Source organism: Carcharhinus amblyrhynchos, chromosome 14 (assembly GCF_965287045.1).
Source record: "Carcharhinus amblyrhynchos chromosome 14, sCarAmb.v2.hapA, whole genome shotgun sequence".
Classification (NCBI taxonomy): Eukaryota; Metazoa; Chordata; class Chondrichthyes; order Carcharhiniformes; family Carcharhinidae; genus Carcharhinus; species Carcharhinus amblyrhynchos.
In genome coordinates, this window is record NC_137337.1 from 40277107 (window position 1) to 40291267 (window position 14161).

The 14161-nt window shown below is 43.2% G+C and overlaps 1 protein-coding gene across 1 annotated transcript in view; it reads right to left on the minus strand.

Annotated features, from left to right (window-relative positions):
- Positions 1-14090, minus strand: part of exoc5 (exocyst complex component 5) — an 80875-nt gene extending 66785 nt beyond the window's left edge. Inside the window, exon 1 of the mRNA XM_080202759.1 lies at positions 13889-14090. Within this exon, the coding sequence (XP_080058885.1) occupies positions 13889-13915 (27 nt within the window). The 5' untranslated portion in view covers positions 13916-14090. The remainder of the gene's footprint in view (positions 1-13888) is intronic.
- Between the last annotated feature and the right edge of the window lie 71 nt (positions 14091-14161).

Below are 14161 nucleotides of genomic sequence, written 5' to 3' on the forward strand. Positions count from 1 at the left end.
TAACTAGTGGGTGCCACAGAGATCAGTGCTGGGACCCCAGCTATTCACAAAATATATTAAGGATTTGTATGAGGGAACAAAATGTATCACCACAAAGTTTGCAAATGATACCAAGTTGGGTGGGAAGATGAACTGTGACAAGGATGCAAAGATCCTTCAGAATGATCTGGACAGATTGGGTGAATGGGCAAATCAATGGCAGATGCAGTATAATTTTGACAAATGTGAGGTTTTTCAGTTTGGAAACAGAAACAAGGCAGCAGGTTACTACTTGAATGGCTGTAAACTGGGAGAGGGGAGTCTGCAGTGGAACATGGGTGTCCTTGTGCACTGGTCACTGAAGGTAAGTGTACAGGTGCAGCAGGCAGTAAAGAAGGAAGGCCAACATGCCATTTGCATTGCGAGAGGTTGAGTACAGGAGCAGGGATGTTTTGTAGTAATTATACAGGAGGCCACACCTAGACTATGGTGTGCAGTTTTGGTCTCCTTTTCTGAGGAAGGATGTTCTTGCTCTTGAGGGAGTGCAGCGAAGGTTTACCAAGCTGATTCTGGGGATGGCAGGACTGATGTATGAGAAGAGACTGACTAGGTTAGGATTGTTTTTGCTAGAGTTCAGATGAATAGGCAGGAACTTACAGATACTGATTGGGAGAGGTTGTTTGAGGTAAGTCCACGTTCGACATGTGGGATTCTTTTAAGGGACAGCTGAGAAGGTTGCAAGACAGGCATGTGCCGGTTATGAGGAAGGATGTGAAAGGTAGCATCAGGGAGCAGTGGATAACTAGGAAGATTGAGGACTTGGTCAGGAGGAAAAGAGAGGCGTATGTTAGGTCTAAGCAACTGGGAATGGAGAGAGCATTGGAGGAATACAGACAGAGTAGGAGAGAGCTCAAACGGGGAGTTAGAAGGGCGAAAAGGGGGCATGAGATGGTCTTGGCAGACAGGATTAAGGAAAATCCAAAAGTATTTTATTCCTATGTTAGGAATAAAAGGGTGGTTAGAGGAAAAATTGGTCCTCTTAGGGACAGAGGAGGGGAACTATGCCTAGACTCCGAGGGAATGGGGGAGATGCTGAATGAATACTTTGCATAGTATTCACGAAGGAGAGGGACCTGTTGTCAGGTACTGTCTTGGAGGGAGTTGTAGACCTGTTAGAGGAAATATCTATTATGAGGGAGGAAGTGTTAGGGTTTTTAGGTAGTATTAAAACTAATAAATCTCTGGGGTCTGATGGCATTTATCCTAGGCTGCTTAGGGAGACAAGGGATGAAATTGCTGGGCCTCTGACGCAAATCTTTGTCTGTTCTTTGGACACAGGTGAGGTCCCAGAGGACTGGAGGATAGCGAACATGGTACCGTTGTTTACAAAGGGTAGTAGCGATAACCCGAGTAATTATAGGCCGGTGAGTTTGACGTCAGTGGTAGGGAAGTTGTTGGAGAGGATTCTTAGGGATAGGATGTATAAGCATTTAGAGTGTGGTAATTTGATTAGTGATAGGCAGCATGGATTTGTAAAGGGGAGGTCGTGCCTTACGAATCTGGTAGAATTTTTTTGAGGAGGGGACAAAAACGGTCGACGAAGGACGAGCCATGGATGTCATCTACGTGGATTTCAGTAAGGCGTTTGACAAAGTCCCTCATGGTCGGTTGGTAGAAAAGGTTAAGGCTCATGGGATACAAGGGCAGGTGTCTAGATGGATTGAGAACTGGCTTGGTAATAGGAGACAGTAGTAGTGGAAGGGTCCTTTTCTAGCTGGAGGTCTGTAACTAGTGGTGTGCCGCAGGGCTCAGTACTGGGACCTTTGTTATTTGTAATATACATAAATGACTTGGAAGAGGGAGTAAGTGGTGTGATCAGCAAGTTTGCAGATGATATGAAGATGGCTGGACTTGCTGATAGTGAGGAGCAGTGTCAGACAATACAGCGGGATATAGGTCAGCTGGTATATTGGGCAGAGAAATGGCAGAAGGAATTTAATCCAGATAAATGCGAGGTGATGCATTTTGGAAGAAATAATGTCGGGGAGAGTTACACGGTAAATGGTAGGCCTATTAAGAGTATAGAAACGCAGAGGGAACTGGGAGTGCAAGTACACAAGTCCTTGAAGGTGGCATTTCAGGTGGAGAAGGCAGCCTATGGTATGCTTGCCTTTATAAGGAGAGGTATGGAGTATAAAAGGTGGTGTATAATGTTGCAGTTGTATAGAACATTGGTTCGCCCGCACTTGGAGTATTGCGTCCAGTTCTGGTTGCCTTACTACCGGAAGGACATGGAGACGCTGGAGAGCGTGCGCAGGAGGTTTACCAGGATGTTGCCTGGTATGGAAGGGCTGAGCTACGAGGAAAGATTGGGCAAATTGGGGCTGTTCTCCTTAGAAAGGCGAAGAATGAGGGGAGATCTAATAGAGGTGTATAAGATTATGAAGGGTATAGATAAAGTGAACAGTGCTAAGCTTTTTCCTAGGTTGGATACAATCATTATGAGGGGCAATGGGCTTAGGGTGGGGGGCGTGAGGTATAACTCGGATGTTAGAGGGAGATTTTTCACACAGAGGGTGATGGGGGCCTGGAATGCACTGCCAATTAGGGTGGTGGAGGCAGGCACGCTAGGGTTGTTTAAGGCTTACTTAGACAGGCACATGAGCAGACTAGAGATGGAGGGATACAGGAGACTTTTCTAAATAAAGATCAAGAGCTTTGGGCTCACTTACTTTATTTCTGCACTTCTGGGGGTTCCATAAATGTCTGTCTAAGTTTTGCATGCTAATTGATGTCTTTTCTTTTACTTCACAGGTGATTTGGTCCGCCTTGTTGACCAACAAGGAGCATACACGCAGAGGGGCATGCAAGGGCTGCTCTTGGATGTTGCTTCGAGAGTTGCCTACTGCTTCACGTCGTTACTGTACGCTTAAACTGGGCCATCTGACGGGCAACATGACAGCTCAGTGACTATCACTGTTTGCTGTGCAGATACGTGGATTTGGGCCAGTGTCTGCGGGAGTTTGCACATTCTCCCCGTGATTGTGTGGGTTTTCTCTGGGTGCTCCGGTTTCCTCCTACATCCCAAAAACGTGCTCTTTGATGTTAACAAATTGTCCCAAATTAGTCTTCCCTCAATCTTCCCCAATAGGTGTAGACATAGGTCATGAGTAGAGGAGGGCACTCAATGTTAAAATGGCAGCCCGGGCTCACTGGGCCGAAGGGCCTGTTTCCCATGCTGTGTTGTTCTTTGATTGAAGGGGGGCTCTCAGAGACTTATAAAATTCTGACAGGAATTGATAGGATAGATGCAGGGAGGATATTCCCGGGCGGGGGAGGAAGAGCACGCGAGAGAAGTCCAAAACCAGGGGTCACAATCTTAGAATTCAGGGTAAACCATTTAGGATGGAGGTAAGGAGACATTTCTTCACCCAAAAATTGGTGAGCCCATGGAATTCAGCACCACAGGAAGTACTTGATACCAAAACATTGAAAGTATTCAAGAGGCAGCTGGATATAGTACTTGGAGCAAATGGGATCAACTTATGGAGAAAAAACAGAATTACGTTATTGAGTTGGATGATCAGCCATGATCGTAAATGAATAGCAGAGCAGGCTCAAAGGGCCAAATGGCCTCCTCCTGCTTCTATCATCTCTGTTTCGATGCTCATTAACCACTGCAGTATTAAAAATAATGCTGATTTGGAGTAAATATTTTCAAGAAAAAAAAAGGGCGAAACTCCAAAATACCCAAATCAAAAATCCTAATACCAACCCACCAATATCGCACCCTGCTACCTTCCCCACCAGGCTCCCAAAGCCAACCAGCTGGATGTAAAAGAGCTTATAGCACAGGATAAAGCAAAAATGAAAACTTGTCAGATGCCAAGGAGGAATATTGATCCAAAGACATGTTGCATGATTCTGATGAATCAGTTTGGGAAATACAAGACTGTCACATACTTGATTAAAGATTTGGAATGGGAATCATCACCGTCAAGAAAAGTAGGCTAAGGTTCTATAAGATTTGGAATAAGCTGGTGGGAATTCACAGCACCAAGTGTCCCGTGGCAATACCAAAACATAAGGGAGCTATCTTCGCAAAGTACAAGAGCATTTGTTTCGAAGACAATGGTTCAACAATCCTACTTCCCAAGGACAATCCCAGAATGGAACAAGCTGCCATATGAAACAAACAGTCAGAAGCCCTAACACTTGAAGTCTTCAAGATCTATATCTAGATTATTTACATTTACAAAGTTTTTCAGGGGGAAGATTGTGATGTAATGATAATGTGACTGGACTAGTAAGGCAGAGGCCAAGGCTAACGCTCTGGGGACATTGGTTCAACCCAACCATAACAGCAAGGAGAACTTAATTTCAATTAATAAAATCTGGATTTGAAAATTAGTCTCAGTGAACATGAAACTATTGTAAAAACCCATCAGGATCACAGTGCCCTTTAGTGAAGGAAATTGGTCACCCTTACCTGGTCTGGTCTGTATGTGACTCCAGACACACAGCAATATGGCTGACTCTTAACTGCACTTTGCAATGGCCTAGCAAGCCATTCAGTTAAAGGGCAATTAGGGATAGACAACAAAATGTTAGCTGAGCAAGTAACGCCCAACATGAAATAATAAAAATCATCAGGACTACCATAATCAGCAGGTCCTGTCTGATTAATATTAGCACTATGATGTTGGATATTAGTCTGTAATGTTGACGCAACTAAGGTAGAAAGTGCAGTGGCGACATTAAAAGGGAAATGGAGAAGTAAAGAGAAAGTATGCAAACATATTACATAAGAACATAAGAAATAGGAGCAGGAGTAGGCCATCCAGCCCTTCGAGCCTGCCCCGCCATTCAATAAGATCATGGCTGATCTGTCATGTCTCAGTTCCACATTCCCGCCCTCTCCCCATAACCCTTAATCCCCTCGCCTATCAAAAACCCATCAACCCGCGTCTTAAAAATATTTAGCGAGGCAGCCTCCACCACTTCAACGGGCAGAGAATTCCAGAGATTCACCACCCTTTGAGTGAAGAAGTTCCTCCTCAACTCCGTTCTAAACCGCCCCCCTTTTATCTTGAGGCTGTGCCCCCTAGTCCTACTGTCCTTTCTGAGCGGGAAGAGCCTCTCCATCTCTATCTTATCCATCCCATTCATCATCTTATACATCTCAATGAGACCTCCCCTCATTCTTCTAAACTCTAACGAGTACAAGCCTAGTTTATTCAGCCTCTCCTCATAGCTCAACCCCCTCAACTCCGGTATCAGCCTAGTAAACATCCTCTGCGTTCCCTCCAAGGCCAAAATATCCTTGCGTAAATACAGCGAGCAAAACTGCACACAGTACTCCAGCTGCGGCCTCACCAATGCCCTATACAGCTGCAGCAAGACCTCCCTACTTTTATGTTCAATCCCCCTCGCTATGAAGGCCAGCATCCCATTCGCCTTCCTGACCACATGCTGCACCTGCAAGCTGGGTTTTTGCGACTCATGCACAAGGACCCCGAGGTCCCTCTGCACCGTCGCCTGCTGCAGTTTTTCGCCCCGTAAGTAATAGTCCTTCCTACCATTATTCCTACCAAAGTGGATCACCTCGCACTTGTCGACATTAAATTCCATTTGCCGGTTCCTGGCCCATTCGCCCAGCCTATCTAGGTCCTTCTGCAGACTCTCCACACCCTCCGCGCAATTTGCCGTTCCACCAATCTTGGTGTCATCAGCAAATTTCGACACCATACACTCGGTTCCCTCCTCCAGATCACCTATATAAATGGTAAATAGCTGAGGCCCCAGCACCGACCCCTGGGGCACTCCACTAGTCACCAACCGCCAATCCGAATAGCACCCATTAACCCCCGCTCTGTCTCCTATTTGACAACCAATCTTCTATCCACGCTAACACCCTACCCCCAACTCCATGCCCCCTTACCTTCTGCAATAACCTCTTGTGAGGTACCTTGTCAAACGCCTTCTGAAAATCAAGAAAGACCACATCCACCGGCTCTCCTCTATCCACCGCCCTAGACACATCCTCATAGAACTCCAATAAATTTGTCAGACACGACTTCCCCTTAACGAAACCGTGCTGCGTCTGCTCTATCAAGCAATTCCCCTCAAGATGCCTCGCTATTTCCTCCTTGATGACGGATTCTAACATTTTACCTACAACAGACGTTAAACTAACCGGCCTATAATTCCCCGCCTTTTGCCTGGCACCCTTCTTAAACAACGGCGTAACATTAGCCGCTTTCCAATCTTCCGACACTTCCCCGGAATCCTGCTGAGCACCAAGAAAGATCTCCTTAAAGATCCTCCACTGCAATCCAAGGAAAACCAAAAGACATTTTATCAATAAATATTAAGGCCAATTTGGAACCAAAAAAGGTAACAACTGTGGTGCAGCATGATATGGGCCTGGTTCTTAAGGAATACTTTGCAGCTGTTTTCACTAAAGAGGTCAACAATACAGATTTTGTGGTTGAGGCAGAGTGTGAAATATTTGATGGGATATAGTGAGGGAGGAAATCTTAAGCAGTTCAGGAGCCAGGAAAATGGATAACCAACAGGTCCTGATCAAATGCATTCCAGGTCAAAAAAAGGAAGGGAAGAAATAGTAGAAGCCCTAACCATCATTTTCCAATTCTCTTTGGCCACAGCTATACGGCAGAAGATTGGAAAACAGCTACTACTGTATCATTGTTTAAAAAGGGAGGGTGGCATGATAGCACTCCTGCTTCACAGCGTCAGGGACCCAGGTTCAATTCCTGGCTTGGGTCACTGTCTGTGTGGAGTTTGCATGTTCTCCTCATGTCTGTGTGGGTTTCTGCTGGGTGCTCCCACATTCTGAAAGACGTGGTTAGTTGCATTGACCTGAACAAGCATCAGCCTGTGGCGACTTCATAGTAACTTCATTGCAGTGTTAATGTAAGCCTCATTTGTGAATAAACAAACTTTAAGAAAAAGGCCAAATAAATCACAGGCAAGTCAGCTTAACTTTGGTAATAGGTGAAATATTATCAAAAAAAATTCTGACAGTAAAACCGTAGTTTACAAAGGTATGGACTATCAAGGAAGATTGCATGGATTTAGCAAGAGGTTTTGGTTGACTAACATGATCAGATGTTTTGAGGTCAACGAGGATAGCTCATTTGATGCTGTTAAATAGATTTTAAAAATGCTTTTGAAAAGGTTGCATATCGTAGGCTGGTCAAGGAAAGTGGCAAGATATATGCAAAAATTGACTCAGCATCAGAAACCAAAGGGTAATGGTCACATGGCATTTCTGTACTGGAAGGCTGTTTCCAAGGTAGTTCTATATGATTGAGTAGAGTCCCCTGCTGTTTGCGGTGTACAGTGATTTAGATTTGTATGCTGGGGACATGGTTAAGAGGTTGGCAGATAATACAAAAATTGACCTTGTGGTTGAGAGAAAGGAAGAAAGCTGCAGACGACAAGATATTAATGGACTGGTCGGGTAGGCAAAAAAAGAGTAAAATGGAATCCAATCCACAGAAGTGTGAGGTAACGCATTTACAGACAGCAAGCAAGGCAAGGGATTACATGACAAATAGAAGGATAATGAGAATTGTAGAGAAACAGAGGAACCTTGATGCACATGTCCACAGGATGATGAAGAAAGCAAGGCAGACAGATAAGGTGGCTCAGAAGGTATATTAGATACTTTTGTTGTGGCCGAGGCATAGAGTAGAAGAGCAGAAAGGTTATGCTTGAACTGTATAGCACAAGAAGATATTTAGAGTACTGCACACAGTTCCAGGTGTGTCATAGGAAGGATGTCATCACAACAAAAAGGATACACAGGAGATTTATGAGGAAGTAGCGTAACTTCTCCAGTTCTGGCAAAGATTGGATATACAATGAAGAGAAACTGAGAGATTTAACTGAGGCGTATAAAATTCTGAGGGGCCTAGACAGAGAGGATCTATTTCTGTTCGTAGAGATGTCAACAACAGGAGGCTTTAGATCTTAATTGTTAAGAGGATCACAGGGAAGCTGAGAAACTATTGCACCTGGATAATAGTAGGTACCTGGAGCTTTCTGCCCGAGAGGGTGGTAAAAGCAGAAATCCTCATTACATTTAAAAACATCTGAAGTGCTGTAACATCAAGGCTACAGGCTAAGAGATGAATGGTAAAATTAGTCTGGATGCGTTTTCTTGGTCAACACAGGCACAATTGGCCAAACGGCCTCCCTCTGTGACATAATTTTTTCTGCTTTTCATGGAATAATGCTGTATGGGAAGTCAGTCCATTGTGCCAATGGCAGATCTTCAAAAGAAATAACCAATTAGTCCCACTTCCTTGCTCTTTCCCCATATTCCTGCATGTTTTCCCCATGAGATTTTGTTTGGGAAATGGCAGAGAACATCTGCCCATTTTTAATGTTGATGTTATTTCTCCCAACCATATTCATACAGTATTCCCTATTCAAGATCTTGCTCAGAAAATCACCCCCCTCCTCCATTTCCATTATTGAACCAGTCAATACAAGAAACAAAACTGGCCTGCAGTTAATCAATTCAGATTATCCTGCCAATTAAGTAAGTAATCTCTACAAAGTATCATCAATGACAGAAATGAAAAACCTGTTTGGAATTGGAAGCACAACTTTAAATACAGGAGACCGCTTGTTGAGAACTCCAATATACAATCATGAGAGAATCTAACCATCCCCCCATGACATCCAATGGCATTACCATGACTGAATCCCTCATTGTTAACATCCTGGGGGTCACTGTTGACCAGAAACAGAACTATCCCGCCGTTTAATGACTGTGCCTACAAAAATAGGTCACATGCTGAGAATATGAAGTGCAACTCACCTCGTGACTCCCAAATCCTGTCCACTACCTACAAAGCACACAATCCCTCAGGATTGAGGACAGCTTGTTTCCACTCCAGTTCAATGAGTTCCAAGATGGCCAGTAGATTTGCAATCAGCAGATTCTCCAAATGTGAGGCAATTAGTGTTTGAAGGTCCAAGCAAATGAGGAATTAGGGGATTTGCAGGCTTTCTCCAATATATCAACATTGCTTCCGCATGCTCCTCATAGTCATAGAGTTTACAGCCCTTCAGCCCAACTTGTCTATGCCGCCTCTCCTAATGAAGTTCTTCAATGCATTACGCATCTTCCTGAGTAAACATTCTTCATTTTGGTTAGTTACAAGCTAAGGACTGCATGAGTCTGCAGTGATGTTTGATTTCTTCAGGGATGCTTTGAGGACACTTCAAACATTTCCACTGTCCTCCTGTGAGTTGTTTGCCATGACCAAGTTCAGAATAGAACGGTTGCTTCTGGACTCTGATGTCAGACATACAAACAACATGTCCCGCCCAGCAAAGCTGGTTTTAGGTGTTTAGCACCTCGATGATCGGCGTGTTGGCTTGGGAGAGGACGTTGCTGTTGGACTGCCTTTCGTGCCAATTGATTTATAGCAACTTGCAAAGGCACTACTGATGGTGATACTGCATTCTTTGAGGTCATCCAAGTTTTCAAAGCATATAGGAGCACAGGGATTGCTGCTGCCCAGTAAACCATGAGATCCTGATCCTTAAAAGCTTTTTGACTCTGTTGGCCGAAGGCTACTTGGCCTGTTGGAAGCAATGATCATCATCTATGTCTGCCTTCATTGAAAGAAGGGTTCCCAAGATATGGAACACTCTCCACTTGCCCGGAGGCACCAACAACACTCTCACGATCAGCACACAATCCACCAATACAAACATTCACCCCCTCCAGCCCTGGCACACAGTGGCAGTTAGTATGTACTATCTTCAACATGCACTGCAGTAACTCACCAAGCCCCCTTTGGAAGCACTGTGAACTCTTCCATCTAGAGAAAGGGCAACAGATGCATAGAAACACCATCACCCACCTGCAAGGTCCCTCCCAAGCCACTCACCACCCTGACATGGAACTAAATCGCTTTTCTTCCACTTTAATTGAGTCAAAATCCAGGAACTCCCTACTTAACAGCACAGTGGGTGTCGTTATATCAGGTGGACTATAACAGTTCAAGAAAGCAGGTCACCATCATCATCATCATCTCGAGGATAACTGGGATTGGACAACAAATGCTGACTTTGTCAACAATGCTCACATCCCAAGAAATAATGAAAGAAATGCTATACACAACAATGTAGTAACATAAATAAAAGCCCTTGAATCAATGAATGATTTGCATAGCTACTACCTGAGTAGTTACAGCTACATACAGATGTCCACTCCAAGCAATTAAAATTCAAAATGTTTTGATTACAGACCATAATGTTCATACACACTGAATATCTAAATCTATTATGGTAATTATAAAAAATCCAACTGAGCCTCCTGGGCACTTTTGCCATGTTTGACAAAACACGAGCTCTACAAGTGTTAAAAACGTAGGTTGGCTGTGGTTGCAATTATTTAACAGGACATTTATAAAAATGTACAAGTGGGTCATTTATACTTAGATCAAGGCTGCATATATAATAGTCGCATGTACTTCATATTAGAATAACATAGCTGGTTTGAACTGGTATTTATCTGGAAGGAACTGCAGCAAAGCAATAAAAGCAAAATACTGCAAATCTGAACAGAAATAGAAAATCCCAGAAATACTCAAGTTGGTCCGGCAACATCTGTGGAGGGAGGGCTAAAGTTTCAGGTCAATGACCTCTCAGAACTGGAAAAATTCAGATCTGCAGGTTTAAAGCAAGCATAGGAGGTATGGGAAGTGAGTGGTGGGGTGGAAGAAAGGAGAGATCAAATGCCAAAAGGATGATGGTACAAGACAAAAGGGGGTGAGAGATGTAAAGAAATAAAAGACATGTTGTGAGGTGTAAATGGGAAAATCATTTCCAACAGCTCCATCCAAAAAGAAAAATCGAAAAAATTCAAAATGAAAGGGGGGCAATGGTTACCTATGATCTGTAAAGATTCCAAGGTACCTAAAAGATGAGATGCTGTACCTCAAACCTACACTCAGCTTCACTGAGTGCTGGAGGCCAACAACTGAAGTTAACCTGAGAATTAAAATGGCAGACAACTAGGAGCTCAAAGTCAGGTTTATGAGCTGAATGAAAGCGTTACCATCCTGGAGACCACATCATGCGTAGCAAATACAGTATCCAAAATTGAAAATATAAGTTAGCGGCTGTTTCGTTTAGAAGGAACGTTTGGACCGTGGACGATGAGAAGGTAAAAGGGCAGGTGTTGCACTGTATCAATTGAAGTACATGCATTTGGAGGGCATTGATCAGATGGCTGCTGGAGCTTATACAAAGCGACACTTAGGAACACAAAAATTGAATGGTGTCTAGAGATGTACACCTGCAACATTTCATTTTATGAATAAATGCACTAAAGACAGTCAGTAATGTAACACTGCATCTCCTGTGCATGAGAAGAGGTGAGGGTATCAAAGGTGATGGAGGAGTAAACTGGGCTGCTACCAAAATGGACAATTTCACATTTCCCACATTATACTCCATTGCTAGATTTTTGCCCATTCATTTAACCCATCTATATCCCTTTGTAGCCTCCATACATCATCTTTGCAACTTAACTTTCCTACCTATCTTTATATCAGCAAATATAACAACTGTATTTTTTGTCTCTTCATTTAAGTCACTTATATAAACTGTAATAAGGTGAGGATCCTGCATTTGTCCATGTAGCACACCACTCATTACATCTTGTCAACCAGAAAATGACTCATTAATGCCTACTGTTTCCTGTTAGCTCACCAACCTTCTATCCCTGCCAATATATTACACCCTACATCATGAGCTTCGATTTTCCATTATGTGGATTTGGGTTCTCCTCTATTGGTAAGTACACTGATGGAATTTAAGACTGTTGCCTTCCATTTTGGTGTTCCTAATAATTCAACACGTTAATCATGTCATTGTTGCACATGAAGAAATCTGGCCCATCAGTAATCTCCACAATGTTAATATGTAATATAAATACAATTACATTTAAGATTTACAATTTCATATGAAATACATATAAGCTGCATTGTGACAATTCAGCCAATAGTCATACATTAAACTACTGTTGCCAACAGATTAATATAATTCTGAATACTTCTGAGGTCTAAGATAACTCGTAAAATACAGTAGCTAAAAAACCATTCTTGATTTAACCAATCATGTGTATCAATAAAAGCAAAATACTGTGGATGCTAGAATTTGAAAGAAAAACAAAAAAATGCTGGAAAAACCCAGCAGGTCTGGCAGCATCTGTGGAGACAGAAAGCAACTTAATGCTTTGAATCCATATAAATTCTTCTTCACAGCTAAAGAGAGAGAGAGAAAAAATGATGGATAATACCGTACAAGAGGGGATGGGGCAACTGGAGAACAGTAGAAGGTCAGTGGTTGGTGGGAGCTAGAGGAGACTGCAACGAAGATGCGTAGGTTACAATACAGAGAAAGTGTTAATAGTAAAAAGTGCTAGTAGTTGCATAAAGGTTAAAAAAAAGCATTAGGACATAAATGTGTTGCATATTAAAAAAGGGTCAAAATGGAGAACAGTCTAAAGTTGTTGAACTCAATGTTGAGTCCTAAGGCTGTAACAAGCCTAATCAGAAGAGGAGGCACTGCTCCAGTTTGAGTTGGGCTTCTGGAGTATTGCAAAAGGCCAAGGATGGACATGTGTGTATGAAAGCAAGATGCTGAGTTTAAATGGCAAGCAACAGGGAAGTTGACATCATGCTTGCAGACTGAGCAAAGGTGTTCTGCAAAGTGGTCACCCAGTCTGTGTTTAATCTCTCCAATGTAGAGGAGAACAGTGAATACAGGAGGCCAAAATTAAGGAGGTTTCATAGTGACATCACGTTGGATTTGACAGAAACAGCAGAGGATGATCCTTTGAATGTGGAAGCTGATGAGATGTAAAGTGAGGATAAAGGGGACCCTATCGTGGTTCTGGGAAGGGGTGAGATGCAGAAATGGGTCAAACCCAGTTGAGTGCCCTGTCAACCACAGACAGGAGGAAACCTCAGTTAAGGAAAAAGCAGACATGTCAGAAGCACCATTTTCAAAAGTAGCACCATCAGAACAGATATTAAGTTTTGATAACACAATGAAATCAAAACCTGCAAAGTAAAAGGGAGCAAAATAGAAGCAAATGTTAAGTTTTGTCTTTAAAACTGTGGGATGGTATTGAGTGAAGTAATGACTGAAATTATAGGTGCCCTTTAAGGCAGGACATTAAAACCGTAGAAAAAGGTAAAATTCACTATTATACCAGAAGTTACAGTTGAGAAAAATATTTATTAAGTCTGTTTTTCACTGAAATAGAAAGGGTTGCATCAACGTTTTTAAAATTAACAGTTTCAGACGAAACAATACAATACTGCTTTCATTATCTGATGGATCACTAAAAGAGGACATTAATTCAGGATCATCTCGACGCAGGAAATTAAAAGAATGCATTTTTATAGACCATTACTTAAAGTAGTGCTCAAATTATAAACTGTTCAGACACTATTCCACTTAAAATGAATTGAATACAAGCAGGGAAGCAAGGTTTGAACAGATATTCTCAGCTGAGCTAATATAAACACGATGAGCCAAAATAATATAAACACGATGAGCCACGATGATCCTGTGAATCAGTTATAGTAACTGATTTTGTTGAATTAACTACAGTGCAATGGGTGTCCCCGAGCATAGTACAACAACCAACCGCTAAAACATTAGACCCTTACAATGACAGTTAACAATTAAAAGCTTATTTCCGTGCTAACACATCTGGATAGTCAGCCATTTTCCCTGACTACCGAAAGCACGGAGGCCCGAGATGAAGCAGACTGGGTTGCCAGCATTGACAATGGGGCAGCACAAGCACAGCCAGACAGCGCCTCATCCCGAGACAGGGACCCACCTCGAAAAGTTCCGCGGTCGCAGCCATTCCGCCCGAACACAGGAGCCGCTCCCTAACCTGCTGGCTCAGCCACCTACATAATGAGCAGAATTGAGGGCGATGCTGTTGGGTTTTTGACGGTGGGGGATTCTAAGGGCGTTGAACTCCACTACCTGCCACTCCCCCACCAACTACCCGCTCGGTGCTTCCGCCATCTTGCCACCATCGGAAGTTACGCACTGACACCCCGGAGCCGCCGCGTCTGCGCAGCTGGGCGCTGCCCTCTGACCCCGG